Below are 26,731 nucleotides of genomic sequence, written 5' to 3'. Positions count from 1 at the left end.
ATGGCAAAAGCCAACAAAATATTTTAAAGCAACTATCCTTCAATTAAAAATAAATAATTTTTTAAATAAATAAAAAGAACTTACTGATGTTCCTCAGAGCAGGAATATGCCAAAGCAAAAAATAATAATAATAATAATAATAAAATAAAATAGACCTCCCTGGCTACAGTGTAAACAATCGTTTCAGTGGAAGTGGGATGTGTAAAGGCAAAAATAGATGACTTTGTGTAATACTCTTGGACATAAACTAGACTTATATGTTGATGAATGAACATACAGTGAGAATATTCACAAGCTTAAACAGGAACCACGTGCATAGTAGTTAATACGTAACTACATAATGACGTAACACACCAAGGTGCAGAGATAAGAATTCATAGGGAGAATTCTGAATGGATATCGACTTGTAAGGGCTTCCCTGAGATCTCAGTTGGGAAAGAATCTGCCTGCAATTCCACCTGCAATGCAGGAGACCCTGGTTCAATTCCTGAGTTGGAAAGATCTGCTGGAGAAGGGATAGGCTACCCACACCAGTATTCTTGGGCTTCCCTCGTAGCTCAGCTGGTAGAGAATCCACCCACAATGTGGGAGACCTGGGTTCGAACCCTGGGTTGGGAAGATCCCCTGGAGAAGGGAAAGGCTATCCACTCCAGTATTCTGGCCTGGAGAATTCCATGGACTGTATAGTCCATAGGGTCGCAAAGAGTCGGTCACATTTCACTTTCACAATTCACTCACTTGTAAAACTTAGGCCAGCATTCCCTGAAGTTGATGACGAAGGGCCTCCTACAGTTCATCACCCCACAATCCTCCATGTAGAGAGATGGAGAGGAGTATGGGCTTAAGTGTGCACCTACTCGGTGCCTCATCTGAGTCCGTTTGACAGATGAGGAAATACAGGCTCAGAGACGCCTACCATGGTCCTAGTTCACACAGCACAGTGGTAAGGCTGAGATTAACAGCTGAGGCTGCAAGCTCCACGGAGCAGGGAGCCAGTCTGTCTTCATCACTGCTGTCCCTGATGCATGTTGAATAATTGACTCTCTGAACATAAAGCTCAAGCTCCTTCTAGTACTTCTGGGCTGTTATAGAGGAAGAAGGCTAAAACAAGTATTTATCTAAATGCTAGAACATGAGAAGGGAAAGATATGAAGGCTGCTGAAAGGCTCCACCAGGTGAAAGGGGCTTGAGGAAGGCCTAAAGAAGGTGGACCCAGTGCTTTGGGATGAAGCGGATGATAGATAAGAGAGCTGACAGATGGAAATATGGGTTTCTTTGTCTTTTGAGAACATGCTGAGAGTCAGCAGCTGCAACCAGGCAAGGAATGTGACAAGATCTGGGGGAAAGCAACTCTTACCTGAAGGCTCCCATGCCATGAGAGAAGATGATCAAGGGGTATCCAGAGTCCTTTGTTTTAAAGGGGCCATTCCAGCTAACAGGCAGGCGACAAGATCCTAGCAGAGACATGGGATAAGAATCTCTGGCTGCCCCACAAGGGCAGCCTGAGCACAAGCATGGTGGGGACCCAATGGCCCTCCTCTCAAGAGATCCACCTTTCACCCACAATCAATCATTTATTCTTTCCCTTTTTCTCCCCTTGGGAGCATGAACACAACAGAAAGTGGGAAAAGAAATCCAAAGGGGAAGTCCTGAACAACTTACGGGGTAAATCCCTGAGATGCTAAGGCAGTCAGTAGAGTTCCTAACAGCGAGGTCTTTGGGGGAAGTGGATGACTCAGTGTGATCTGACCCAGAAGAGGGAGGAGCTAGAGGGGCAACTGCAGGAGATGGTATGCTCCTTGGCAGTCAAGAGTGCTTCTTTAATCTACGCTATAGCTGACACAGAGTAGAAATAATGCATTCTGGATACATGAGTAATAGCTGCCACCTATGGAACACATTCTACATCCCAAGCACAGCACTAGAATGCAACTTTTATATACGTCCGACATTACAATCCTGCAAAGGTAGATGTTCAGACACATTAAGTAACTAGCCCAAGCCCCACAGCTAGTAAATGATAAGGACTGGATTCGAATCCAGGGCAGTCTAACTCTATAACTAAAGCTCTTCAAATAAAAAAAACAAATAAATAAAGCTCTTATGTTGTAATTCTCTCCACTCTCCATACCACACTGAATAACGGATGCCCCACTACAAAAAGGCTGGACAACACAAACTATAAGGTACTGTGTCTGCCTGGAGATCTCCAAGGGACATAATTAAGCAGCTGGGAGAGCACCCAGGGGTGAGGGCAGCTCTTACCCACACCCAGGTTGAACAGTAACCCCCCCCAGCGCTTATTAAACTTCAGGTATTCGGCCAGGCCAGCGCAGTACTCATAGCGGGGAATCCACAGGGGCTGCTCCGAGGTCTCCTCTGCCTCTTGGCACGGGTAGAACAGTCGAAAGAAGCTGCCCTGTAAGAGAAAACAAGACAGCAGCTGCTCGGAGCAAGAAGCCCAAGCATGGCTACATTTCCCAACAGACGCTTTCAGCAGTTGTTTGGGGGTACCAGCCAAGTACTAAAACAGGGAAACTTTACCTTCAATTCACATACCTGAATTTTGCCCTCAGAAAATCCAGGAAGAAGCAATTTTATGTTCGGCATTCACATAAGGCTTATGTTATTTCAAACAGCCAACTGTATTTTGAATTACATTGGAGGGGTACTAAAATATTTCCAGTGCTTGGGCTATCAAAAGATTTCAATTTGGGTGGAAGCCCAGGTCTGGAGGAGCCCCAGAAGCGAAGGCGTAGCTCTCTTGTTGGATGGGGTGACATTGGTGGCACCCAGGGCAACCCTGGAGCCTGGCCCCGGGGAAGCAGCAGCAGCACATTCACTCTACATGGGGGTATGTGCCTCTCACAAGGGAGAGGGAGAGTTCAAGGGCCAGCAGAGAATGACCTGGGAACTGAAGGAAGGGAAGTCCCGGACTAAAGTAGGAGGGGGGAACAGACGAGAGCGGAAGAGGAAAAAAAGGGGACTGTTTTCCTACTCGGGGCCAGGGCGTCAAAGGTCAATGGCACATAGCCCACTGCTCCTCCTCTCATACACTCAGATTAGGGCGAGATCCAAAACCTTCCCAGGATCAGGCAACTGCTCTCAAGACATCAGAGAGCTACCTTTGAACTTAGAGGCCCCAGTTCCTCCAAGTTGGGAAAAAGAACCCATCATCTCTTGTCTGTTGAGATGTTTCTAATTGAAAAGAGGAGAAAAGTTCAGGGGAAAGAGACCTGGGTGCTTGGCAATCAAATCCAAACCAGCTCTAACTCAGGTTTCCCCTAGCTGGAATTACATCATCAGATGTGCAGACAAAAGCAGTGGAGACATGCTGGAGACACTTACCTGGAGGCTCTGACCCTCCATCACATCCCCACAGCCTACGAGGTGGGGTCCTGTGACAGGTGGGAAGCTCACGGACTGGTTGACCCCCATCTCATAACCAGCTGAACTGAAGGACGACTTGGGCAGTGGCTGAACTTGACGGCTGCAGGGTGGAACACAGAACCGCCTCTTGCTGGTTTCCTCTCAGCTTCCTGTTGCTTATTCGTATCATCAGCCACCCCTCTCTACCCCTCCTATTACCCCTCCTCCCTGCCAGTGACGCAGCCAATCTTCCACATCATCCACCTTGCTACACTGCCTTTACTAAGGTTTGCTGTGCTGTGCTTAGTTGCTCAGTCGTGTCCGCCTCTTTGCAATCCCATGGACTGTAGCCAGGCTCCTCTGTCCATGGGGATTCTCCAGTCAGGAATACTGGAGTGGGATCCTCCTGGGGGTCTTCCCAACCCAGGGATCAAACCCAGGTCTAGGGGGCTGCTTTTTCTGTTGCTATTGGTGGAGAGGTGAGGAGAAGATCATGGAAAGGAAACAGAGCCTCTGTACTCCTCAAAACCCACTAACAAGTGCTCATTTAGCACTGACTATGTGCCCAGCACAGCAGCAACTGCTGCAGAGAACATGCCACAGACCTTGTCCTCAGCTTAGCAACAGCAGCAGCAGCAGGAAACTAAGAATAACAAACACAACCACTAACATCTATTATTTGCTATGTGTCAGCACTGACCTAAGATTTTTACATACTCTACGTCATTTCATCCTCTCAACAACCATCTGAGGAAGGTACTATTTAGACCCTGTTTTACAACCGAGGAGACTAGGGCATGAAGAGGTTGAATAACTTTCCCAAGTCACACAGCTTCTAGGTGGCAAACTCAGGTCTAATCCAGACCTGAGCTCTTAACCCGCACTGATCCTGCTAGTGGGGAGACTCTATGACATACATTCAAAATCACTGACCTAAACTATAAACTATAAAAGGCACTTATGTGGGTCTTAAATATGAGGAAGATTTTAGAGCCAGGGGAGAGAGGAGCATTTTTATAAAGGACATAATGTAAGAGCAGAAAGGGCCAGAAATAGGTTAGAGTATAATGTGGGCAGGAGATCAAACAGGAGCCTTCCACGTGGCAGGCTTGCATGCACTGACTAGAAAGCATCCCTATAACTTGGTTGCTTCTTGTTTGTTTTTTTTAAAACAAGGATGTCTTTTTTTTTTTTTTTTTTTTTGACTGTGCCGGGTCTCAGCTGCAGCGTGTGAGATGTAGCTCCCCTGACCAGGCCCCTGCATTGGGTAGTCTTAACCACTGGACCACCAGGGAAGTCGAGGTTACTTTTTAAATCGGGACTAACGCCACTGCTCTCCCTCCCTCTTCAATTACATCACCGCCAGCAGCAGTAGCAGCACGCTTACTCTGTGCCAGGAACTACACCAAGGGCTTCACATACATATATTATTTAATGAAATCCTTACAATAATCCCCTGGGATATGAATTGCTAGCTCATCTTACAGATGAGGAAGCTGATGCTTAATAAAGTGAGGCAATTTACCCAAAAACAGTGAACAGAGGCAGAATTTGATCATGGGCAATGTGGCTGTGACAGCAGAGAATGTGGTCCAACTTCCTAACATTCATCCTGTCCTTCCCTCCTACGAAGATCCCTTGTGATCTGGGTGGGGTCGACACCTCTCTAACCTCTAGAGTTGGACCTATCAGCCCTACATATCCCATCAGTATCTGGATGAAGAGTGGGCTCATGACATATATTGGGCCAACCAGGGCAAAGCCCAGGACATTGGTTTGATGGTCAAGTGTCGACAAGTTCTTTCTTGTTCTGAACTAGCATGATGTGTGGATGTGAAGCCTTGAACTGTTGCAGCCACTTTGTTACCTTGTGAATGAAAGTACCCGTGGAGGATGCAGAGCTGAGAGAATCATAGAGAAATGGAGTTATTTGTGAAGACATTAAGAATCTCTGGATTAGACTATACCTGAAACTTGGCCCACTACTAGACCTCTAGTTACAAGAGCCAATAAATCCCTTTTTATTGTTTAAACCAACTGGGTTTAGATTTCTACTGCTTGAACCAAAAGCATCTAAACTGATCCACGGAGTCCTGGGCCACATTTTCAGTCATTGCATTATTCTGCTTTCTTTAAGACGCTCTGGGAAGGATCGGGAAGTTCGAGTGAAAACATGCCTGGGCAAGAAGAGACCTTAGGGATCACTTCTCCCCACAGTCATCCCCTGCACCACCACCCCGACTCAGCTCACTTCAGAAATGTGCTTTACTGATGAAGAGATCAAGGTCCTAAGAGGTTAAGTGAAATGCTCAAGGTTACCAGAATTATTATTACACATAGATCTCTTCACTGCCAACTTCCAATTGTCTGGTCTAATGGAAAACTCCAGACGAGCAATAATCTTAATGCCATACTACTTAACTTTGGAAGACAATAAGTGATATTCCTTCTACTACAGAATTGCTTCATCTTGTTTCTCTGAAGCAAATTTAAAAACCAAATTCTTTTTAAAAAGAAGCTAAGCTCCTGACGTAGTCAGTGGGCTATTTAGCCAAAGGAGAGTTGAACGTGTGCTGCTTAGTCTCAGACCCTGACCTTTTCCACTTGAGGGCAAAGGCACAGAGGACCCACAGCGGGAGGGGAGGAGGCACAGGACAGGTCACCCACAAGACAATGAAGCAGCTGAAGTTTTATTAATATTTGCTGATTGAGTGAAAAGGAGAAGCAATAGGATTTGGGCAACTAAGTGGATTTGGGGAGTTATGCAAGGAGGGAGAGCCAAAGATGAGTCAGGTTTCAGGACTGGGTGACCAGAATGATATTAGCTTAAAGCAAGAGATGCTAGTCTTAATACAAAAACAGAACACTGCATGAGATAGGCATCAGGACAAGGGCACTTGAAAATGCCTATAACAGAAGGGGAGCAGAACTCTCTGGTAATCCTGGAAAGTTTCTGGGAAGGCCATCAACTAAATTGAATTTGGAAATAAATAAAAACTAAAGAAGCTAACTGGACAGAGTGAGGCTAACATGAAAATCTCTGCATTCTCTGGGCTCATACTGACTGATGCCCAAGTAGAACAGAGAGATGGGAAAATCCAGTCTAACTTGCAAATTTTTGCCTAAGAAACATCCACAGAGCATCCAGTGTCATATCTAATAAATGCCAAGGAATTCTCCAAGGTACTCAGTCCAGGTGTCTCTACCTACTTTGGCTCACCTTATCTAAACAATTTGAGGTGATGTCTACCTAAAGCCTCTCTACCCACCCAAACCTGCCCCACCCATCAAAGCCTAGTGAAATCTCTGGTACTCTGAAAAGCTTCCCAAGTCCTTCCAATCTTCCCTCTTCTCCACTCGAGTATGTCTGGTTCACTCACCTGATAACCAATCACAGGCTGCCTCAGGACAGCTCTTGAATTAGTACCTACTCTAGCAGTGGAAACAGTGACCAATTTTATTTTCTTGGGCTCCAAAATCACTTCAGATGGTGACTGCAGTCATGGAATTAAAAGACACTTGCTCCTCAGAAAAAAGCTATGACAAACCTAGATAGTGTATTAAAAAGCAGAGGCATCACTTTGCCAACAGAGGTCCATATAGTCAAAGCTATGGTTTTCCTGGTAGTCATGTACAGATGTGCAAGTTGGACCATAAAAAAGGCTAAGCACCAAAGAATTGATGCTTTCAAATTGTGGAGCTGGAGAAGACTCTTGAGAGTCCCTTGGACTGCAAGATCAAACTATTCAATCCTAAAGGAAATCCACTCTGAATATCCATTGGAAGGATTGATGCTGAAGCTCCAATACTTTGGCCATCTGATGTAAAAAGCTGATTCACTGGAAAAGACTCTGATGCTGGGAAAGATTTGAGGGCAGGAGGAGAAAGGGGTGACAGAGGATGAGATGGTTGGATGGCATCACCAACTCAATGGACATGAGTTTGTGCAAACTCCAGGAAATAGTGAAGGACAGGGAAGACTGGCATGCTTCAGTCCATGGGGTTGCAAAGAGTCAGACACGACTTAGCGACTGAACAACAACAACTAGCAGTTTTCAATCAGTGACTTGCCTCCAAGAAGTGGTCCAAGTAGAATCTAGATCAGAGGTTCCTGAATCTATTATTTCACAATCACCTGGAAAACTTTTCAGAAACAAAGCTTTTAGGGCCCCCATTGCCAGAGATCAATTAGTTTATAAAGCTTCCCAAGCTTTCTGATCCCCAAGGTTCAAGAACCTCTGGTCCAGATGGTACCCAGGATTTTTCTTTTTTTCAGACGTGTGCATACAATAAACATTTACTGAGTGGATATGGCATTCCAGTCCACCATTTTCATATTAATGAAAAGATAATGATTATGATATCACTTGGTTTAATCCCCATGGCCACCTAGAAGCATGTTCCTGCCAGTTCCTGGCTTAATGTAGTAATTTGCATAGAACTGGTCTCAGCAATCAATTGATCCAATGAATGCTATTTAATTTTTTACACACTTATGCCTTATCTCTTCAGATATGCTACAGAGGTAGAATGTGTTTTACATTTCTTTGGAGGATAAACCATCTATCCTCATGCTTTCCCCACACTGAGGGACCCCATAAATACTTCTTTTATTTGGCTTTGATTTACACCCTCTCAATTCTTTAATCGATGTCTTTTTGATCTAAAGATTAGACTACATGGTATAGTGGGAAAAGAAAGGCTTTGGTGACTGAATTCCACCTCTACCATTTAACTGGCTGTTTAACCTTGAGCGAGTTCCTTCAATTCTAAGCCTCTTATAATTTTTCCACATGATAGAAATAACAGTCACTCATGAAATTGCTGATGAGGATTAAATGAAAGTATGTGAAACACCTAACATACAGAAGGCACAATAACCATAACTAGCTACATGATCTCTTAGCCTAAGTTCCTTGTGAGTAAAATGAGGACACTTCGTAAGTGAAATTTAGTAACAAATGTGATATTGCCTAGGGTCTGGGACATTTTAAGTTCTCATAAAAATGTTAGGAATTAATTAACAATGTTATGTCTCTCTTTCATTATACCCAGCCAAGCTTTTTTTCTTTTGCGGGGGTGGGGGAGTGATTTGTGGTTTTCTGAATTAAATCCTTTGACAAAATGGTTTCTTTCCTTCCAGTCTTATCAGGTCTGAGACACCTATTCCAAAATCAGTCCCGGGTCTCCTGCATTGCAGGCAGATTCTTTATCATCTGACAGGGAAGCCCTTATATAGGCCCAGAAGAGCCCAAAGGGAACAGAGAGGGCTTATATTGCAGCTGTCCATCTCCTGCTGGGGCCCTGATTCCAGTGAGCAGGGACCACCCTTCTGCCAGCTGTGTGGACTTTTCATCCCTGGCTATTTCAGGACATAGTCCAAGATAAGCACTTCTCTGGGGCTTCCTTTCAGACAAAGCTCTCATTAGTCTGTGGTCTCTGGGGAAGTGAGGAAATATCATCCTGTTCTTAGAGAATGGAGACACCAAGCACTCAAGGGGCAGGTTTGAGCAACAAAGGGGCAGAGCTATAAAAGGAGCCAACATGAGAGTATTCCAGAGCATTAATAATTACAGTAAAAATAATCTCTCTCGCTTGTGGAGGCTTTACAGTTTACAAAGTACTTTCACACATATTAGCTTATTGGCTCCAGAACATAGCCTCAAGCTAAGACTGAGAGCAATTGTCATCTCCACTTTGTAGATGAAGACAGTGAGTCCCAGAGACGGGGTATGATCTGCCCAAGGTCACACAGCAAAGGATTTGCAGAGCTGCGATAATAAAACCCAGCTCTGCTGAATTCCAGTTCTGAGCAACTCCGTGGATTGGGAAGAAGGAATGGTGACCCTTGTTCCATTAGCATGAAAACCAATAAAGTGAGGGTAAGAGTGAAGCACATAAAAGGTGCGGAGCACAAAGAAGCCCAAGTTTCAGAGGGGGGATGCTGAGAGCTCACGGTGGGGCTCCAGGGGCGCCGAGTGACAATGCAAGATGACTGGGAGAATAAAGGGTGCGGGTGGATACTGGAGGTGTCTCAGGAAACAGAAAAGGTGAAAGACTAATGGGGCGCTCCTGGGATTGAGACGAGGCGCCCCCAAACAGGGCTGGAATGTGACAAAATCCGCAGACACCTCAGTTCAGAATAGAGGCTTTCTCCAAACTTACCGAGTCACGTTGACCCTCAGAAGCAGCCCAGACGGTCAACTCGACGGAAACAAGAAACTGCCCTGGAGCTGGTGGCCCCTTGGTAATTGTAGTTTCCAGAACTCGACATTAGCGCTTCAAAGCATTTCCCACCTCTGTCCAGAACTATAATTCCCGAGGTGCACCGCGAAGATTGCCCATACGATCCGAAGACTACAATTCCCAGAGTTCTACACGGCCCCTCTTCGTTGGGTGAAACCTCCCGAAGTTCGGGATGAAGTACGATTCCTCCCCCTGGTGGTCAAGGAGCCGCCACCAGGACGACAAAGCCCGAGCGGAGGGTTACTGTTTATAGTCCCGGTTAGTAACCCTCCGCCTCACCGTTCCTCAAATAATTCCTGGGTGTGCCTGGAGATAGATAGGGATTAGCTTTAGTCACAGGGGAGCTAAGGAGGCGATCTGAGCTTGTTTTGTGCCCTTTACGAACCTGTACCTGTTGACACGTGTGATATTCAATTGTGCTTCAGAAACTCTTGGCCAAGGACTGAGATGAAACAGAGATTCCTCCCTGTCCCTCTGCTCTAGCCCCTCCTCCATCCACCCTCACTTTGCTGGCCCTGGGCTGGTTCTCAGAGACACCCTGGTGAACAAGTTAGTGTTGCTAACCTCAGAAGAATTCAGTCTAGCGGAGGATCCCAACAAACGAAGAATTACACAGCGATAGTTGCTCTAATGGGGAAAGCGCAAGGGGTTATTATGCGAGCCTTCTTGAAAGGGCGAAGCTGCCCAGGCTTGGGGTAAATAGGAGGGTGTCTTCAAGGCTTCGTAAAGATCTTAGAGAAATGTTAAAATTGAGAACCGAAGGAAGAGGACTTGGCCAGGAATACAGAGAGTATGAAGAATCTTTAACACTCTGGCTGGAGCACAGAATGTGAGGAATGGAATCGCGAGGCACGCCTGATGGGGGAAGCGGGGCCACGTCCTCAGGAGTCTGGTAAACTTCATAAGAACATTGGATCATCCAGGCAACTTAGAAACTTTCAAAGACTTCCTACTCTTTGCTGAATGAGGTCCCAGCTTCTTAGCTTGACATTCTAGGTCCTCCGCAACCTGCCCCAAACCACCACTTACTCTGAAGTATTGCTCATGGTTTTTTGTTTTTTGTTTTCCTGACAGGAATCGCCCTTCTTCTGCCTTGCCCCCAGCTACGTTCATCCAGTCTCAAGATGTTGTAGGTTCTCATTGTTTCCTCCACACTTTTATTCACGCTCTTCTCTCCACCAAACACTCTGCCCTGCTTTGTGGCTGTCTAATCCAGTTCTTCCTTGATAATTCCTCTTGATCCTCCCTCTCCAAAGCCTCCCTGATTCCCCTCCAGTCCAGATGACCTCTGCCCCTTCTCAGTTGCTGGGATATTTGTGGGCACCTCTCATTTGGGGGCTTACCTCACACTGCCCTGTGCCATCTCCTCAGTGGGAGGTCTTAACTCTCCAGTAACCTGTGAGTTCTTTGAGGTCAGGCGATGAGTCCTACAGCTGATCCCTCCTCCCTCCCAACCACATACCCTCAAATTGCCAGTGTCCAGATTCCATGCTTCAGGCTTCTTTAGACCATCCTCTCCTCCTGACATACTGTCACCACCACCATCCTTCCAGGAACCAAAATAAAGTCACCAGGGGAGAGTGATTGTAGCACCACACTGTGGTAATCAAGCCCAGATTTAATTAAAGCTGTGGTTGGTGGCGGTGATGGCAGAACATGAAAAGCTTAGTGCACATCAGAGATGGTTCTCTTTAGCTAATTAATTAGTGCTCTGCAGCTGGCACAGAACATATGACTAATCAGAGTCCCTAGTTAGGACAGGGGCCACTGCAGTTGGTTCCTCTGTCTCCCACTCCCAGACTAGGCCATGCTGGGGACATCTGCTGGCCAACTAAGTTTTAAACTTCCCAGGAAGAGGAATGTCACAGTCTCCTTTGTCAATGTTAGGAAGATCTACCTTGGGCCCAAACTCCTGTTGCAAAATAAAATACTTGAGTTCAAATGCATTTCCTTCCAGTCTAGTCTTTTTGGAGATAAACAACCCAAATGCAACAGTTTTAAACAAGTGGTTAATTTCCCAGGCTTTCACTATAGATCCCATCTTCCAGTTGTCCAAGGATCTCCTCTGGTTGACTACCATCCCACTCCAGCCTTTACCTTGTTGCTGAATTACTTTATTCATTTTTAAACACTTGTTTGTTTATTTGGCTGTTCCAGGTCTTAGTTGCAGCACTCGGGATCTTTGATCTTCATTGCAGCGTGCTGATTCTTTGGTTGTGACATATTTAGTTGCAGCGTGCAAACTCTTAGTTGAGGCATGTGGGATCTAGTTCCCTGACCAGGGATTGAACCCAGGCTCCCTGCATTGGGAGCTCATACTCTTTACCACTGGAACACCAGGGAAGTCCCTAAGTTACTTTAAGTTGGCATCTGAGTGACTAGTTTTGGATTTTCTCTTCTCCTCCCTACCTGCTGAAGTTGATGGACAACGCTTTTCAAAATCAAACTATAACATGTATACAATAAAGTGTGTGAGGTGCACTAACTGTACAGTTCAACCTTTAAAAAAAAATTTAATGTAACCATCACCCAGTTTGATATGTAGAACATTCTCAATACCCCCAAAATGTTGTCTCTGTCCCTTCCCAGTTTACAATCACTCATCCCCTCAAGAGCCATCACTTTTTGTCTCTATCATCTCTGGACCCATTTGGAGTCTGGATGAATCCTCTTTTAACGGCTTGTTAACAGGGAGAGTGTATACGTTTCCTAAAGATCAACATGACTTAGCAACTGAACAACAACAAACAAGTAGAGTGTATACGCTTAATAAAGGTCAAGAACAGTAACTGTCCTTCTCTATTATTGTTGCCATAATAATAACAGGATCTATTACTGTTACTGTAGTAACAAAATTAAGTGCTGAAAATAGGGCAGCAGCATTGTCACCCTGCTTATTTAACTTCTATGCAGAGCACATCACGAGAAACGCTGGGCTGGAAGAAGCACAAGCTGGAATCAAGATTGCCGGGAGAAATATCAATAACCTCAGATATGCAGATGACACCACCCTTATGGCAGAAAGTGAAGAGGAGCTAACAAGTCTCTTGATGAAAGTAAAGAGGAGAGTGAAAAAGTTGGCTTAAAGCTCAACATTCAGAAAACTAAGCTCATGGCATCCGGTCCCATCACTTCATGGCAAATAGATAGGGAAACAGTGTCAGACTTTATTTTGGGGGGCTCTAAAATCACTGCAGGTGGTGACAGCAGCCATGAAATTAAAAGGCACTTACTCCTTGGAAGGAAAGTTATGACCAACCTAGACAGCATATTAAAAAGCAGAGACATTACTTTGTCAACAAAGGTCTGTCTAGTCAAGGCTATGGTTTTTCCAGTAGTCATGTTATGGATGTGAGAGTTGGACTCTAAAGAAAGCTGAGCACCGTAGAATTGATGCTTTTGAACTATGGTGTTGGAGAAGACTCTTGAGAGTCCCTTGGACTGCAAGGAGATCCAACCAGTCCATCCTAAAGGAGATCAGTCCGGGGTATTCATTGGAAGGACTGATGTTGAAGCTGAAACTCCAATACTTTGGCCACCTCATGCGAAGAGTTGACTCATTGGAAAAGACCCTCATGCTGGGAAGGATTGGGGGCAGGAGGAGGAGGGGACGACAGAGGATAGATGGTTGGATGGCATCACCGACTCGATGGACATGAGTTTGGGTAAACTCTGGGAGTTGGTGATGGACAGGGAGGCCTGGCGTGCTGTGGTTCATGGGGTAGCAAAGAGTCAGACACGACTGAGCGACTGAACTGAATTGAAATAGAGAGATTAATTTCCTACCCACATGGCGCTTTCATTCTATTGAGGGAAGACAGATAATAAACAGATAGCCAAGGTAATTGCATACTCTTTGAATTTTATGTACTTATTCTTGGCAGTGCTGCTTCTTGATTGCTGTGTGTGGGCTTTCTCTAGTTGCGGTGAGCAAGGGCTACTCCCTGGTTACGGTGTGCAGGTTTTTCATTGTGGTGGCTTCTCTTGTTGAGAAACACTAGCTCCAGGCTCTCAGTCTTCAGTGTTTTCTGTCTGAGGACTCGGTAGTTGTGGAGCATAGGCTTAGGGGCCCTGCAGCATATGGGATCTTCCTGGACCAGGGATTGAACTGGTGCTCCCTTCATTGCAAGGTGGATTCTTAACCACTGGATGACCAGGGAAGCCCTATTGCACACTCTTAAATGTTCTAAAGGAAATAAGATGCTTTGACAGGGAATAAAAGGAGTGGCTATTCTCAATAGGATGATCAGGGAAGGATTCTCTGAGGACCTGGCCTCAGAGCTGAGCCTAACCATACCTTCCATTTCTTTTACCTACTGCATGTCAGACAGGTCATTAGGAACTTTCAAATCCTTTAGGTCATTTAGTCTTCCTGGGAAGTATGTCATAGTTTATTTTTCAGACAAGAAAACAGAGGCTCAAAGAGGTAGTCGCAGACAACATTGATCCCTCTGTCCTATCCCCTCATCCCTTCTGAGCCCCCATGCCAGTGTGGTGGTCTCCAGCAACTGGGAGCTCCTCCACTCCAAGTCCCTTTTTTCTCTGCTTCCTTGATTGGGGGCTTTCTTAGGCCTCTATGAACGAGGAAGGGAGAGGCACATGGCCCCCACCTCAAGGGCAACCTTCAGCCATCACAGAAGCTGATGACTCCCCATCCTTAGATAGGATTCTGAGATGCAGTTCACACTGTCTGTTAGAATTTCCAGGGAGCTGAACCCGGCTGCTCACAGCAGTAAGCTGCATATGTATGCTCCCCATCTTATTTTCTCCCCTCCTTGCCTCACTTTCCCCATGCTATCCCTTCTGCTTCTTGAAATCACCTTCCAGAGCACCCAAGTCTCAGGGGCTGCTTTTGGGGGAACTCAAGCCACCCCTTGCTCCAGCACAGCAAAGTAATTGGGTACATAACATTCTCTAATTGTGCCATGTCCTTTCACCCTCCATGCCTTTGCAAGTGCTATCTCCGCTGCCAAAACATGTGTTGAATCCACTGTGATCCATCCAACATCCACTTCACTCCATCCCTGCCACCCTCCACCCGATCATCTCCAGCTTCCAGTGTTCAGAACTGGTAAGAATTGTGTTTGTGCCAAGTGCTTGGCACACCCTATCTCATTCAGTTGGCACGGAGATTCTGAGGCGTCAGTAGTACTATTCCTGGTTTGCAGGTCAGGAAACTGAGATTCACAGGAGACTTGCCCAAGTTTTGCAGTTAATAACTGGCAAAGCCAGGGACCTAAATGCAGGTCTACTTATTAACTCTGGGCTAGAGGGAAAGGGCGGAGAAGGCAATGGGACCCCACTCCAGTACTCTTGCCTGGAAAATCCTATGGACAGAGGAGCCTGGTAGGCTGGAGTCCATGGGGTCGCTGAGGGTCAGACACGACTGAGCGACTTCACTTTCACTTTTCATTTTCATGCATTGGAGAAGGAAATGGCAACCCACTCCAGTGTTCTTGCCTGGAGAATCCCAGGGACGGGGGAGCCTGGTGGGCTGCGGTCCATGGGGTCACTAAGAGTCGGACACGACTGAGTGACTTCACTTTCACTTTTCCCTTTCATGCATTGGAGAAGGAAATGGCAACCCACTCCAGTGTTCTTGCCTGGAGAATCCCAGGGACGGGGGAGCCTGGTGGGCTGCCGTCTATGGGGTCGCACAGAGTCGGACACGACTGAAGTGACTTAGCAGCAGCAGCAGAGGGAAAGGGTAGGAATCGGGGTCTCTGAAGTTGTTTCAGCATTCCCTGCCCATCAGATTCACTCCTCCTTCTCATCCACAGTGACAAGCTGGTCCGTGGACAGGCATGCACTCAGCCACCCACATGTGTTTGTTTGTGCTCTTTCCATTTGCTAGTGCTGTGTCTTTCCCATCTGCTCTCTGTCCAGTCTTTCAAACTGAGCAGAGATATCAATTTCTCTGGGAAATCCTTCCTGGCTGAATCCCCCTGGGTTTCCCTGACACTCACTGGCATCTCCATGACAGCACACATCACAAGGCAGTGAGGTGCCCTGTGTGCCCGTCTCCTCTGAACACAGCCTTGGGCTCTGGAGGGCATGGATGCCATGTTATTCATCTCTGTGGGTCTGGCACTGTACCTGGCACAGTTGGTTAAAAGATTGAGTGAAAAACTTCTCTGGCAGTCCAGTGGTTAAGACTCCGCTCTTCCAATGCAGGGGGAACAGGTTCTATCACCGGTCAGGGGACTAAGATCTCACATGCCCTGAGGCATGGCCAATATACATATATATATGAAGAGTGAATGAGTAAGAGGCACCCAGTAGAGATTGCAAACATGAATGCCTTCAGGGTCCAAGCAAGTCAGGTAAATTGGTGCAAGACAATAGGAAGCAGGAGGGGCTACAGCAAACTGGACAGCCAGTGGCTCACCTGAAGTATTTATATTCAATTAAAGAACAGGGGTGGGTGAAATTCAGCCTTTGTTCAAACGATAGTAATAATAATAGTTATAGTAAACATACTCTGCACCAGGAGATAAGGTGCATGGTTCAGAGTGTGGGTTCTGAAAACTGGCTGCTGGATTTGAATCCCAGCTCTCCTACCTGTTAGCTGTGAGACTTTGGTCAAGTCACTTAATCTCTCTGAGCTACAGTTTCCTCTCTTGCAAATGGAAATAATTATACCTACCTTACAGAGTTGTTGTGAGGATTCAAAGAGTAAGTACATGGAAAGTATAGAAAATGGTGCCCAGCACATGGAAAACGCTTGGGACGACAGGCTATTGCCATTCCTTGACAGCGAGTGCTGAGAGAAGTCCTCCCTGTGGAGGTGACATGTAAACTGAGCCCTGCGTGTCGATAAGGAGCCACCCATGATGAGCTCTGGGAGAAGAACATTTCAGGCAGAGGGAACAGACGGGTGAAAGGTCCTAAGGCAGAAATGGCTGTGCTGGGTCTGGAGCACAGTGGCCAGAGAGGGGGGCTGGAGACAAGGTCTTGAGAGCAGACAGAGCCCAGATCACGGAGGGTCTTCTAAGCTGTGAAAAGAATATTCTTGTGTGATGGAAGCCACTGGGGCAAGTTTGTTTCAAAACATAGGTTTTATTATTATTCAGGTGCTGTGAGGCTGACAGACCAGGAAACAACTATCATTGAAAAAACAGTTTGGGACTTCCTTGGCAGTCCCGTGGTTAAGACTCCAAGCTTCTACCACAGAGGCCACGGGTTCCATCTCTGATCTGGGAACTAAGATCCCACATGCCATGCAATGCAGCCAAAAAACAAGAAAAAAGTTTGTTATACACACAGCATGAGGAACGGGCACACCGTGCCACAGAGGGGCCACGTGGGAAAGCACCAGGGTCAGTCAGGAGGAAGAGGGAGGGAGGGGAAAACACACGCAAGGGCCTTTACTGTGGTTTCCTTGGGAGGAGTTGGTGAGAGAGCAGTCAGGCTTAGAATTGGCTGGTATGGATAATTTCAGTGGACTCTGAGGCATGGGGACTGTCTCCAGTTGTTTCTGGTCCCTGACCCTGGAGTGCATAGGGCAGTGGAATCATGGTCCTGAGTGTGAAAGCCCAACAGAGGATGTGATGGATTCAGTTCAATTCAGTTGCTCAGTCGTGTCCGACTCTTTGCAACCCCATGGACTGCAGCACGCCAGGCTTCCCTGTCCATCGCCAACTCCCGGACCTTGCTCAAACTCATGTCCATCAAGTCCATGATGCCATCCAACCATATCATCCTCTGTCGTCCCCTTCTCCTCCTGCCTTCAATCTTTCCCAGCATCAGGGTCTTTTCAAATGAGTCAGTTCTTCACATTAGGTGGCCAAAGTATTGGAGCTTCAGCTTCAGCATCAGTCCTTTCAATGAATATTCAGGACTGATTTCCTTTAGGATGGACTGGTTGGATCTCCTTGCAGTCCAAGGGACTCTCAAGAGTCTTCTCCAACACCACAGTTCAAAAGCATCAATTCTTTGGTGCTCAGCTTTCTTTAGAGTCCAACTCTCACATCCCTACATGACTACTGGAAAAACCATAGCCTTGACTAGACAGACCTTTGTTGGCAGTGGTTGGTTTTGCTTGGGTTTCTTTTTTTTGCATTGGCTTTGTCTGAATTGGTTGGTTTGCATTTGAAAAACAGGCTCAAGGATGAGCTGTTTACTATCTGTAGGAACTACCTACCCTATAAGGGGGAGTCCCTTCCGGGTCAGCAAGGCCCTGATGTCAAACATCAAAACACAGCAACTAAAAACACAGGGTTAATATGGAATTGCAGCCGAGGTGGCATGGGGTTTACATTTTATCAAATCCCCCTGGCTGCTGCGAGGACACAGTGAGCAAGAGAAAAGCAGAACCCAGTGCAATGATCCAGGTGTGAGATGATGGTGGCCTGGACTGCGGAGGATGCAGGGGACGTGGGAGCTGGCTAGCATCAGGGTCTGTATGAGGCGGGGCCACAGGACCTGATGGACATCCAATGAGGACACCTTTGGATTACAAGAGGAGACCTGAAACCCATCTTGTTCTTATTTCTGGGATTCACACCTGTGTTTCCTTCCCCAGTTATGAACTGTACTATCTCACTTTTTTGATGTTGATGGCGTAGCAAAGGGATTCTAGGAAATAATTAGAGATTGAAATAAAATGTTCAACATAGTGCCTGACACACAGTAGGTACTCAACAAATCAGTAGCCTTTTGTCCCATGAGGGAGAGGTGAAAGCCCAGCAGATCTGATGTCAAAGAGATTGTGGTCTGACCCCAGTTCTACCGCCCACTGGCTGAGTGGCCCTGGACAAGTGATTTCACCTCTGCATTTCCTGTCCCTAATCCGGAAGCAGAAGTAAGAGTCCCTTACCCTTCTGGTTCTTGTAAGAATTAAATTAAGTGATGTACAATATGTCAGGGTCTCCATCAATTACAGTAATAATGATCACATCTTTAGGAATGTCAGTCTAAGCCAGACTCCAGAGGTAGGGCCCAGAGTCCAGAAAAAGGGGACTGAACCCCTTTCAACTCCACCTCAGAGCACCTCTAGGCTTGATCCCTGCCCCCAGCTCCCACCCCTCTGCTGAACATCTCCTCAAAGAGCCAACAGAAAGCTGTGTTTATTCTGCCAAGCAGCATCCCTGGGGAGGGAGGTGAGGACAAATAAATTTTCCTGCCTCAGCTCTGGAAAGCAGGCTGTTAGTTACCTGTGGTTCCAGGCAGCCTGCCTGCTAGGTAAACACTTGCTAAGCTGGCCCCAGTGCTTAACCCCTTGGCACCCAGGGCTGAGGTGGAGATGTCCAGGCGTGGACAGCTCTGGGAGACTCCAGGAACTAGAGGAGGCTGGGCGTGGCTTCTGGAGCCTACAGAGAAGGTCTAATTCAGGTGAAATATTCAGGAGGATGGCACAGAATGACTTCAGAACTAGGGTTTAAATTGGCTTTACTTGGCCTGTCCAGATCGGCTGTCCCCCAGTCCCCACCCTCAACCCCTGCCCCAGGAATGCAGGCTCCAAAGGAGCAGCAGGAGCTGAGAGCTCAGCCTATGGTTTTCAGCAGGTGTTCTGGTTTGTGATGGGCTGGACCAGAGATGCCCGCTCACCTCAATCTCCTCTGGCTTTCTCCAGATAACAGAAAACCGCTGTGCAGGAAGCAGAGGCCTGCCTCCCTGGGGAGAGGAGCCAGACCCTGGGCCATAACTGGGTGGGCCAGTTAGAAGGCAGTCTTGGGCTGACTATCATTATTCACGTATGTGCATCCCTGTAAAGTTTGCCAAGCATTTTCCCATGTGTTGTCTAATTTAAGGAGCCCCATAATGAACCTGTGAAGCAGAAATTAGCCCCCACCCTGTGATGTAGTGATTCAAAACCAGGCTCTATTACTCACTAGCTGTGATGCCTTGGAGCAATCACTTCACCTCTCTGAACCTCACTAACCTCACCTGTAGAATGGGGCTGAGAGCTGCCCTGGAAGTTTTGCTGCAAGGCTTAAATGAAACCATGGATCCAGAGAGCTCAACAGCAGCTGGCACGTGGTCAGCAAATCTGTAAGCCCTTCCTTCAGATTCCTCATTTTACAGAAGAGGAAAATGAGGCTCAGTGAGCTGTCAACTCATAATCTTCAAGATGTTTTTAAAAAAATGATTCGAATGCATAGTGAGAGGCTTCCCTGGTGGTTCGGTGGTAAAGAATCCACCTGCCAATGCAGGAGACTCGGGTTTTTATCCTGATGGGGGAAGATCCCCCATGCCGTGGAGCAGCTAAGGCTGTGTGCCACAAGTATTGAGCCTGTGCTGAAGAGCCCAGGAGCCACGACTACTGAAGCCCTCGCGCCCTAGAGCCCCGCTTCTCCACAAGAGAGGCCACTACAGTGAGAAGCCCGAGCACCACACCTGGGAAGCAGCCCCCACTCACCTCAACTAGAGAAAAGCCCAGCAACAACAAAGACCCAGCACAGCCATATGTAAATATTTTTTAAAAATGCATCATGAGCACCTGTCAAAGTTGTATTTCACTCATTCATGAGGAATCTCTCAGGATGCAAAGCTGGCTCAGAGGGGTGCGTGCTAACCCACTTAGTAGTGTTAGACTCTTTGCAACCCCTATGGACTGTAGCCCTCCAGACTCCTCTGTCCGTGGAATCCTTCAGTCAGACTACTGGAGTGGGTTGCCATGCCCTCCTCCAGGGGATCTTCCTGACCCAGAGATTGAACCCACGTCTCTTGTCTCCTGCATTGGCAGGCAGCTTCTTTACCACTAGCACCATCTGGGAAGCCCCTGGTTCAGAGGGCTCATTGATCAGCAAAGCACAGAGAAGGCTGAAATAAGATTGCTAGTCAGAGTCCCAGCTGGCAGATGCCCTACAGCAGAGGTCCCCAGCCTCCAGGCCGAGGATCGTACCTCCTTGTCAGATCAGTGGCAGCCTGAGATTGAAGACCAAGTGCACAGTAAGTCTGGATGGGAGGGGAGTTTGGAGAGTGGATACATGTGTATGTATGGCTGAGTCCCTTCGCTGTTCCTCTGAAACTATCACAGCATCGTTAATCAGCTATCTACAATTGTTGTTGTCATTAACCAAGGACTGCAGCCCATGAGGCTCCTCTGTCCATGGGATTTCCCAGGCAAAAATACTGGAGTGGGTTGCCGTTTCCTGCTCCAGAGGATCTTCCTGACCCACGGCTCAAACCCATCTTCTGCGTTGGCAGGCGGACTCTTCACCACTGAGCCACCGGGAAAGCCCATACCCCAAAACAAAAGTTTAAAAATAAAGTGCACAATAAATGCAAGGCACTTGAATCATCCCAAAACCATGCCCACCATCCTGGTCCATGGAAAAATTGTCTTCCATGAAATTGGTCCCTGGTGCCAAAAGGGTCGGGGACTGCCACCCTACAGCACGTGACTGTAACCTTTGGGGTGATCGCTGCTGGTCAGAAATCATTTGTATCACCAATGGACAAAAGTCCTTTCTATCTTATCTGTTTTCTATAAGTTAGCATCTTAGTCTCAGGCTTATAAAACATCTGGACCCTAATACATAGGCAGTCGCGTGACCCTCAGGGGCTGCTAGATGATGCCCGAGTGGACAGATGAAGGTCAAGCACTATCCCCATTGCCTCACTTCCAAGTTCGTACCCTCTTCCTTAATAAAGTCAAGTGTTGACAGGATGGGAAAGGGAAGGACTGACCTGCAACCTATATTAAGATTACTTCTAACTGAGAATTCCAGATCTTGTTGCTCTGGAAAGCCTAGTCCTGCTACTATATTAGGCTGATGGTGAGAAATTGAAGGCCCAGGAAGAAAGGGTGTGACTTGTCCAAGGTCACAAGGCATGCCTGGGGGAGAAGCAGAGGGCAGACCTGCTTTTCCCAACTCCCCTCCCAGAGTCCCTTGGGCTGCTCCCCTGACCCTCCCCCAGGTATGAATTATCCGCTGTGGGCTTAGTGGGACAGACACATTTTAGCAGGAACTGGATCGATACTGCAGGGCCCTGTAAGTCTTCACCACGGTTTGGGGTTATCTGTGCTCCAGCAAGTGGAAGCTGAGACCCCAGAGCCTTCCAAAGCCTTCAGCCCCCGCTCCTGTTAATTCTGCAGTGAGACACCCAGATGGTTCCAAGCGGGAGGAAAAAACACCAGCAGATAAGAAGCGGCAGATGGGTTTCCACGGTGATAGCTCCAAGTGTCTTTCTTCTGGAACGGAGATGGGCTTGCAGGAAGAAAAACACAGGGGCGGGAAGGAAAACCCAAATCCTGGCCGCAATCTACCCAGATGGACAGCTTGGAAATCTTTTGTGCAAATCATCTCCCTGCCCTGGGACCTGAGTGCGAACAGAGGACTTCATTTGTTGGGTGCCTGAGGGTCAGGCATGGTGTTCTGAATGCCAAACATTCATGATCTCATCTAATTCTCTTCCCAGCAAGCCTTTGAGGAAGGAGGTATTAGCAGCATTTTACAGATGAAGAAGAAGAAGCACAGAGAGATGAAGCCGCTTGCATAGAAACACAAGCTTGCTCAGTACTCTTGACCACAGCACTCTACAGGGTGCCAAGCCCCTCCCCCCTGGGAGACTAGATATAATCTTTCTGGAAATTTCAGCCCAACCCAGAGAAGGAAGGCCTGGAGGGAGGCAGACTCAGGGTGCAAAGAGGGAACAATTCAAATCAAATACAAAGATGTTAGTGCCCATTTTCTACCTGGGCACCTTGGCCAACGTGACCCCTGGTACCTCAGGTAAGAAGAAACCCCATGCTTAGGCAGCCCCCAGGCAGCGTGATGCCACTATAGAAATGAAACCAACACAGTAGCGGTCAGAGCTCCAGAGTGCTCAGATGCCAGCGAGAGCACCTCCTTGTCCCCAAATCCAAATAAAAGGCCTGCTACAAACCTACCCTGCAGAAAACAAGACTTCTGCCTCCTCCCAGAAGCCTCCAGGCAGGAGCCAGACCCCAGGCCTCTGTCCTCCTCTCCTTGCTTGTCTTCTTCCTCCTATTCACTGCTCTCCACTCCTTCCTGCCCTCTCCCACTCCCTTCTCCCCGAAGTGTGACTTCTCTCCCACTGATCAGAGCCCAGGTACGGGACTGGAACCCCTGGAAGCTTCTGTGAACCCTGAAGAGCCTGATGGAGGCCCCGGAGCACTTGGCAGAGCCCAGAGGTATATTTTTAGGATGAGCCCAGGGCAGTCCTGCCTGGCAGGATGCCCTGCTTTCTCTTCCTCCATCCAAGCCCCAGAGCAACTGTGTGATTTGCTTCTGGACAAGTCCAGGCCCCAGCTGGCCTGAGAGCCCCGCTGCAGAGATGGAAGTAGGAGAGGCCTTGTGTACAGATGCAAGTGTAGGTGTGGGCACGAGCCAGTGTGCCCAGGGCTGGGGCCAGGGGAGCTGGAACAGGATCCGTATCCCCACAAACCCCTGACCAGCTGGCCTTGGCCTCCTACCCTCCCAACGTTGTCCATCATCCATTCATTCACTCATTCAACAAGCATGTGTTGGCCATTTATTATACTAATGCTGGGGATGAGAAAGATGAATGTGATATGACTCCTAGCCTCAGAACTGAAATCCTGACCTTCTCCCCCTGATCGGCTCCCCACTCAGTTCATCTCAGTTGACAGCAGCTCCATCCTGCCTGCGGCTCAGGCTCAGGCCAAACCTCACATCTGATCCATCAGCACATTTGTTGTTTTGCCCTGCCTCAAAATAGATCCAGGATCTAACTGCTTCTTATTCCTTTCATCCATGTCACCCTGGTCCAAACCACCATCACAGCTCACCTGCCTGACTCACCTGGCCCCACAGGTCTCCCTGCTTCTGTCTCTGCTGCCAAATCAGCCTCTTGCCAGAGTCTCAGTGGTGCTGGGAAAACAAGGTCAGACCAGGCATACGGCAGGCAGAGTCCCCACCCAGAACCTGCGCCCTGGCGGGGATGACATCCCCCTAGAAACACCTTCCACTTACTCCTTCACCTCAAAGCTCAGCTTTTCCTGCTTTTTCGTTTTTTTTTTAATATTTATATATTTATTTGACTCCATCACGCCTCACTTGCGGCACATGGAATCTCTTACTTGCAACATGGGAACACTTTAGTTGCGGCATGTGAAATCTAGTTCCCCGACCAGGAATCGAACCCAGGCTCCCTGCATGGGGAGTGCAGAGTCTTAGCCACTGAACCACCAGGGAAGGCCCCACAGAGGCCTACCTGTAACATTTAACAGTGCAGGCCCTTCCTTTCTCCAGAGCACTATTGCCAACTATCTCATAGGGTATGTTACTTGTCTGTTTTGTTTATTGCTGATTTTCCCTCTCAGGAAAGCAAACTCCACCAGAGCAAGATTCTGTTTGCTTGGTTCACTCCCTGAGGGCCTACCTGGCCCAGAGTAGGGGCTCATTAAGTAGCTGTAGAATGAGTGAGTGACTTGTGGGGTGACCCAGAAAAAAACTGTCCCTGCCTCCACTTCTGCCATTTCCTGTCTGTCCCCACACACGCAACCACAGTGATGTCACTGCCTCAGACAGCTTTTCTGGCCCCGTAGGTTAGGAAGCCTCTCTGGGCCCTTCCATAGTCCCCTTCCCTCATCCTGTAATTTCCTGGTAGCTGACCTCTCTTTCCCTAGGACAGTGAATTTTGTGGGAGGGAGTGCATAATGTTTCTCTCACTCAGGAGCTAGAATGGTCCAGAGGTGAAAGGAATGGACAGCCTGGGTCTAAGTCCAGGCTGAGGTGTGGAAATTGAGTCAAGTTACCTAAGCTGGGGCTTCCCTGGCTGTCCAGTGGTTAAGGTCCTTGCTTCCAACACAGGAGGTGCGGGTTCAGTCCCTGATCTGGGAACTCAGATCCCATATACCAAGGGGCAAGGCCCAAAAAAGGAAGTTACCTCAGCTCTCTGGGTCCATTTCCTCACCTGGAAAATGGGGATAATAATAGTATCTCCCTCAAAGCCCCCTCAGGAGAGGATTAAATAAACAAATACACTGGCACTTAGAGCCACAGATGGCACCAAGTATGCTATGAATGTTAGCTATTATTGTTCTTCAGAATTGTATCTCCAGAGCCTGGCACAAAACCTAGCCTGTACTTAGTACTTATTAAGTGTTTGCTGGATGAGGGACTTCCCTGGTAGTTCGGTGGTTAAGAACCCACCTTCCAATGCAGCAGACACAAATTTAATCCCTGGTCAGAGAACTAAGATCCCACATGCCGAGGGGCAACTACTGAGCCTGTGCTCTCTGGAGACCAAACACCGCAAATCCTGTGTGCTGCGACTATGACCAGAAGTAGCCAAAATAAATAAATATATATATTTTGTTTAAAAAAAAAGTATTTGGTGGATGAATGAATGAGTGTGTAAGGCACAGAGGAGAAGGAGCGGCATGAGAACCTAAAGGAGGGCCTAAGCCAGCCGGAGAAGAGTCAGGGAAGCTTCCTATAGGAAGGGAGCTTTGCTCCAGTCCCTGGAGGAGGAGGAGTTAGTGCAGGAAGGTGAGAGGCAGCAGCAGCCCCCTTCCTCTTGCTGCAGGAGAGAGCCTGATGCCTGTGGAAAGTCAGCGCCTCCCTTAGTGACTGACCCTGTAGTGTGAAGAGGCCAGAGCCCCGCTGTGTGGGCCATTTTGAGGACATTCTTGTGTGTGAATGGTGCCCCACCCCAGGCTGGCTGCCCCCTGAGGCCCTAACATTCCCGTGGTGGCTCCCTCATCGTGTCAGCAGCCTTCTGAGATCAGGGGAAGGCAAGAAGGCAGGAGGCTAGGACTTCCCTGGTGGTTGAGGGGTTTAGAATCCACCTTCCAATGTGGGGTCACACCAGCAACCCTCAGAGATCAGGGGAAGGCAAGAAAGCAGGAGGCTAGGACTTCCCTGGTAGTCCAGGGGTTTAGAATCCACCTTCCAATGTGGGGTCACACCAGCAACCCTCAGAGATCAGGGGAAGGCAAGAAAGCAGGAGGCTAGGACTTTCCTGGTAGTCCAGGGGTTTAGAATACATCTTCCAACGTGGGGGACGTGGGGCCAGTCCCTTGTTGGGGAACTAGGATCCCACTTGCCTTGTGGCAACTAAACCCACATAGCAACTACTTGGCCCTCATGCCACCCCGCACCACAACAGAGAACCCATGTACTGCAACGAAGATCTGATGCAGTCAAATAAATAAGTAAATATTTTTAAATTAAAAAAAAGAAAGAAGCCAGGAGACTGCTACTTGTTCAGGGACCCCCCCCCCCCCCAACAGGGTAAGCCTGGCTTTTAACTAGGCTATAGTCTTAAAATGGATATTATTACTCCCTCCCTAGAGAAGCAGGGACAGAGGCCCAACATTGTCCAGCCAGTAAGAGATAGAAACAGAGGCCACTCCAGGTCAGATTGGGGCTCCTGGCAGCCAGTCTGTCTCTCTATCACTTCAGTGACTCCTCAGGGGTGACATCACCCATTCCTGACTCCCCACCACAGAGCACAGACCCAAGAACTGAGAGGTAGGGGGTGGCTGGGGGGGACCCTCAGTGGGGTGTGGATTAATGGAGAGTCAGGAAATGGAGCCTTCAGGAAAAAGAAAGGGCTGGTCACTCAGTCATGTCAGACTGTTTGTGGCTCCTCTGTCCGTGGAATTCTCCAGGCAAGAATCCTGGAGTGGGCTGCCATTTCCTTTCTGTATGGAGTCTTCCCAACTCAGGGATCTAACCCAGCTCTCCTGCATTGCAGGCAGATTCTTTACCATCTGAGCCACCAGGGAAGCCCTTCACGTTCAGGAAGAACTCTACATATGGACTGGAACAAGGATCCAGTACTACAGACCCTTCCGACAGAGCTCCAGGTAAGGGCTAACCCATGGGCCTGAGTGTAAGGTGTCAGGAAAGGTGCTGAAAAAGCTGGAGCTAGAGTTGGATTGGCAGAGGGTAAGGGTGGGGAGCTGAAGGAAGAGAGACCAATCCTGGGAATAGTTGGAAGCACCTTATCCATTATCACACACCCACCCCACAGCCACTTGATGCCTCATTATCTCATCTGTTGATGGAAGGGGTTAAAATGTGGAGAGCCTGTATCTCAGCTAGGAGCAAGTCCCCCTGCTGCAGTGACCAGTGGAAATCTCTAAGGACTCTAGTCAGGAGCTCAAGTTTCAAATCCCACCCTGCCACTCCTTAGCAGGGTCTCCTTAGAAGATACCATCCCCTCTCTGAGTTTC

At 47.9% G+C, this 26,731-nt stretch overlaps 1 protein-coding gene across 3 annotated transcripts in view; it reads right to left on the bottom strand.

The window, feature by feature from the left end:
• The window catches only part of PAFAH2 (platelet activating factor acetylhydrolase 2), a 38,053-nt gene extending 26,803 nt beyond the window's left edge, over positions 1-11,250 (bottom strand). The window contains exons 1-5 of one of the 3 annotated variants that reach the window (XM_055574068.1): positions 11,078-11,250; positions 10,959-11,011; positions 3,349-3,490; positions 2,266-2,419; positions 1,358-1,454 (exon numbers count right to left, since the gene is read on the bottom strand). In XM_055574068.1, the coding sequence (XP_055430043.1) occupies positions 1,358-1,454; positions 2,266-2,419; positions 3,349-3,490; positions 10,959-11,011; positions 11,078-11,143 (512 nt within the window). In that variant the 5' untranslated portion in view covers positions 11,144-11,250. Of the gene's footprint in view, positions 1-1,357; positions 1,455-2,265; positions 2,420-3,348; positions 3,491-9,534; positions 9,679-10,958; positions 11,012-11,077 lie in introns of those variants that run through there. The other 2 variants (XM_055574067.1, XM_055574069.1) reach the window with 2 other exon arrangements.
• Positions 11,251-26,731: the final 15,481 nt, after the last annotated feature.

This window comes from Bubalus kerabau, chromosome 3 (assembly GCF_029407905.1).
Source record: "Bubalus kerabau isolate K-KA32 ecotype Philippines breed swamp buffalo chromosome 3, PCC_UOA_SB_1v2, whole genome shotgun sequence".
NCBI lineage: Eukaryota > Metazoa > Chordata > Mammalia > Artiodactyla > Bovidae > Bubalus > Bubalus kerabau.
This window is presented reverse-complemented; position numbering and strand designations above follow the sequence as displayed.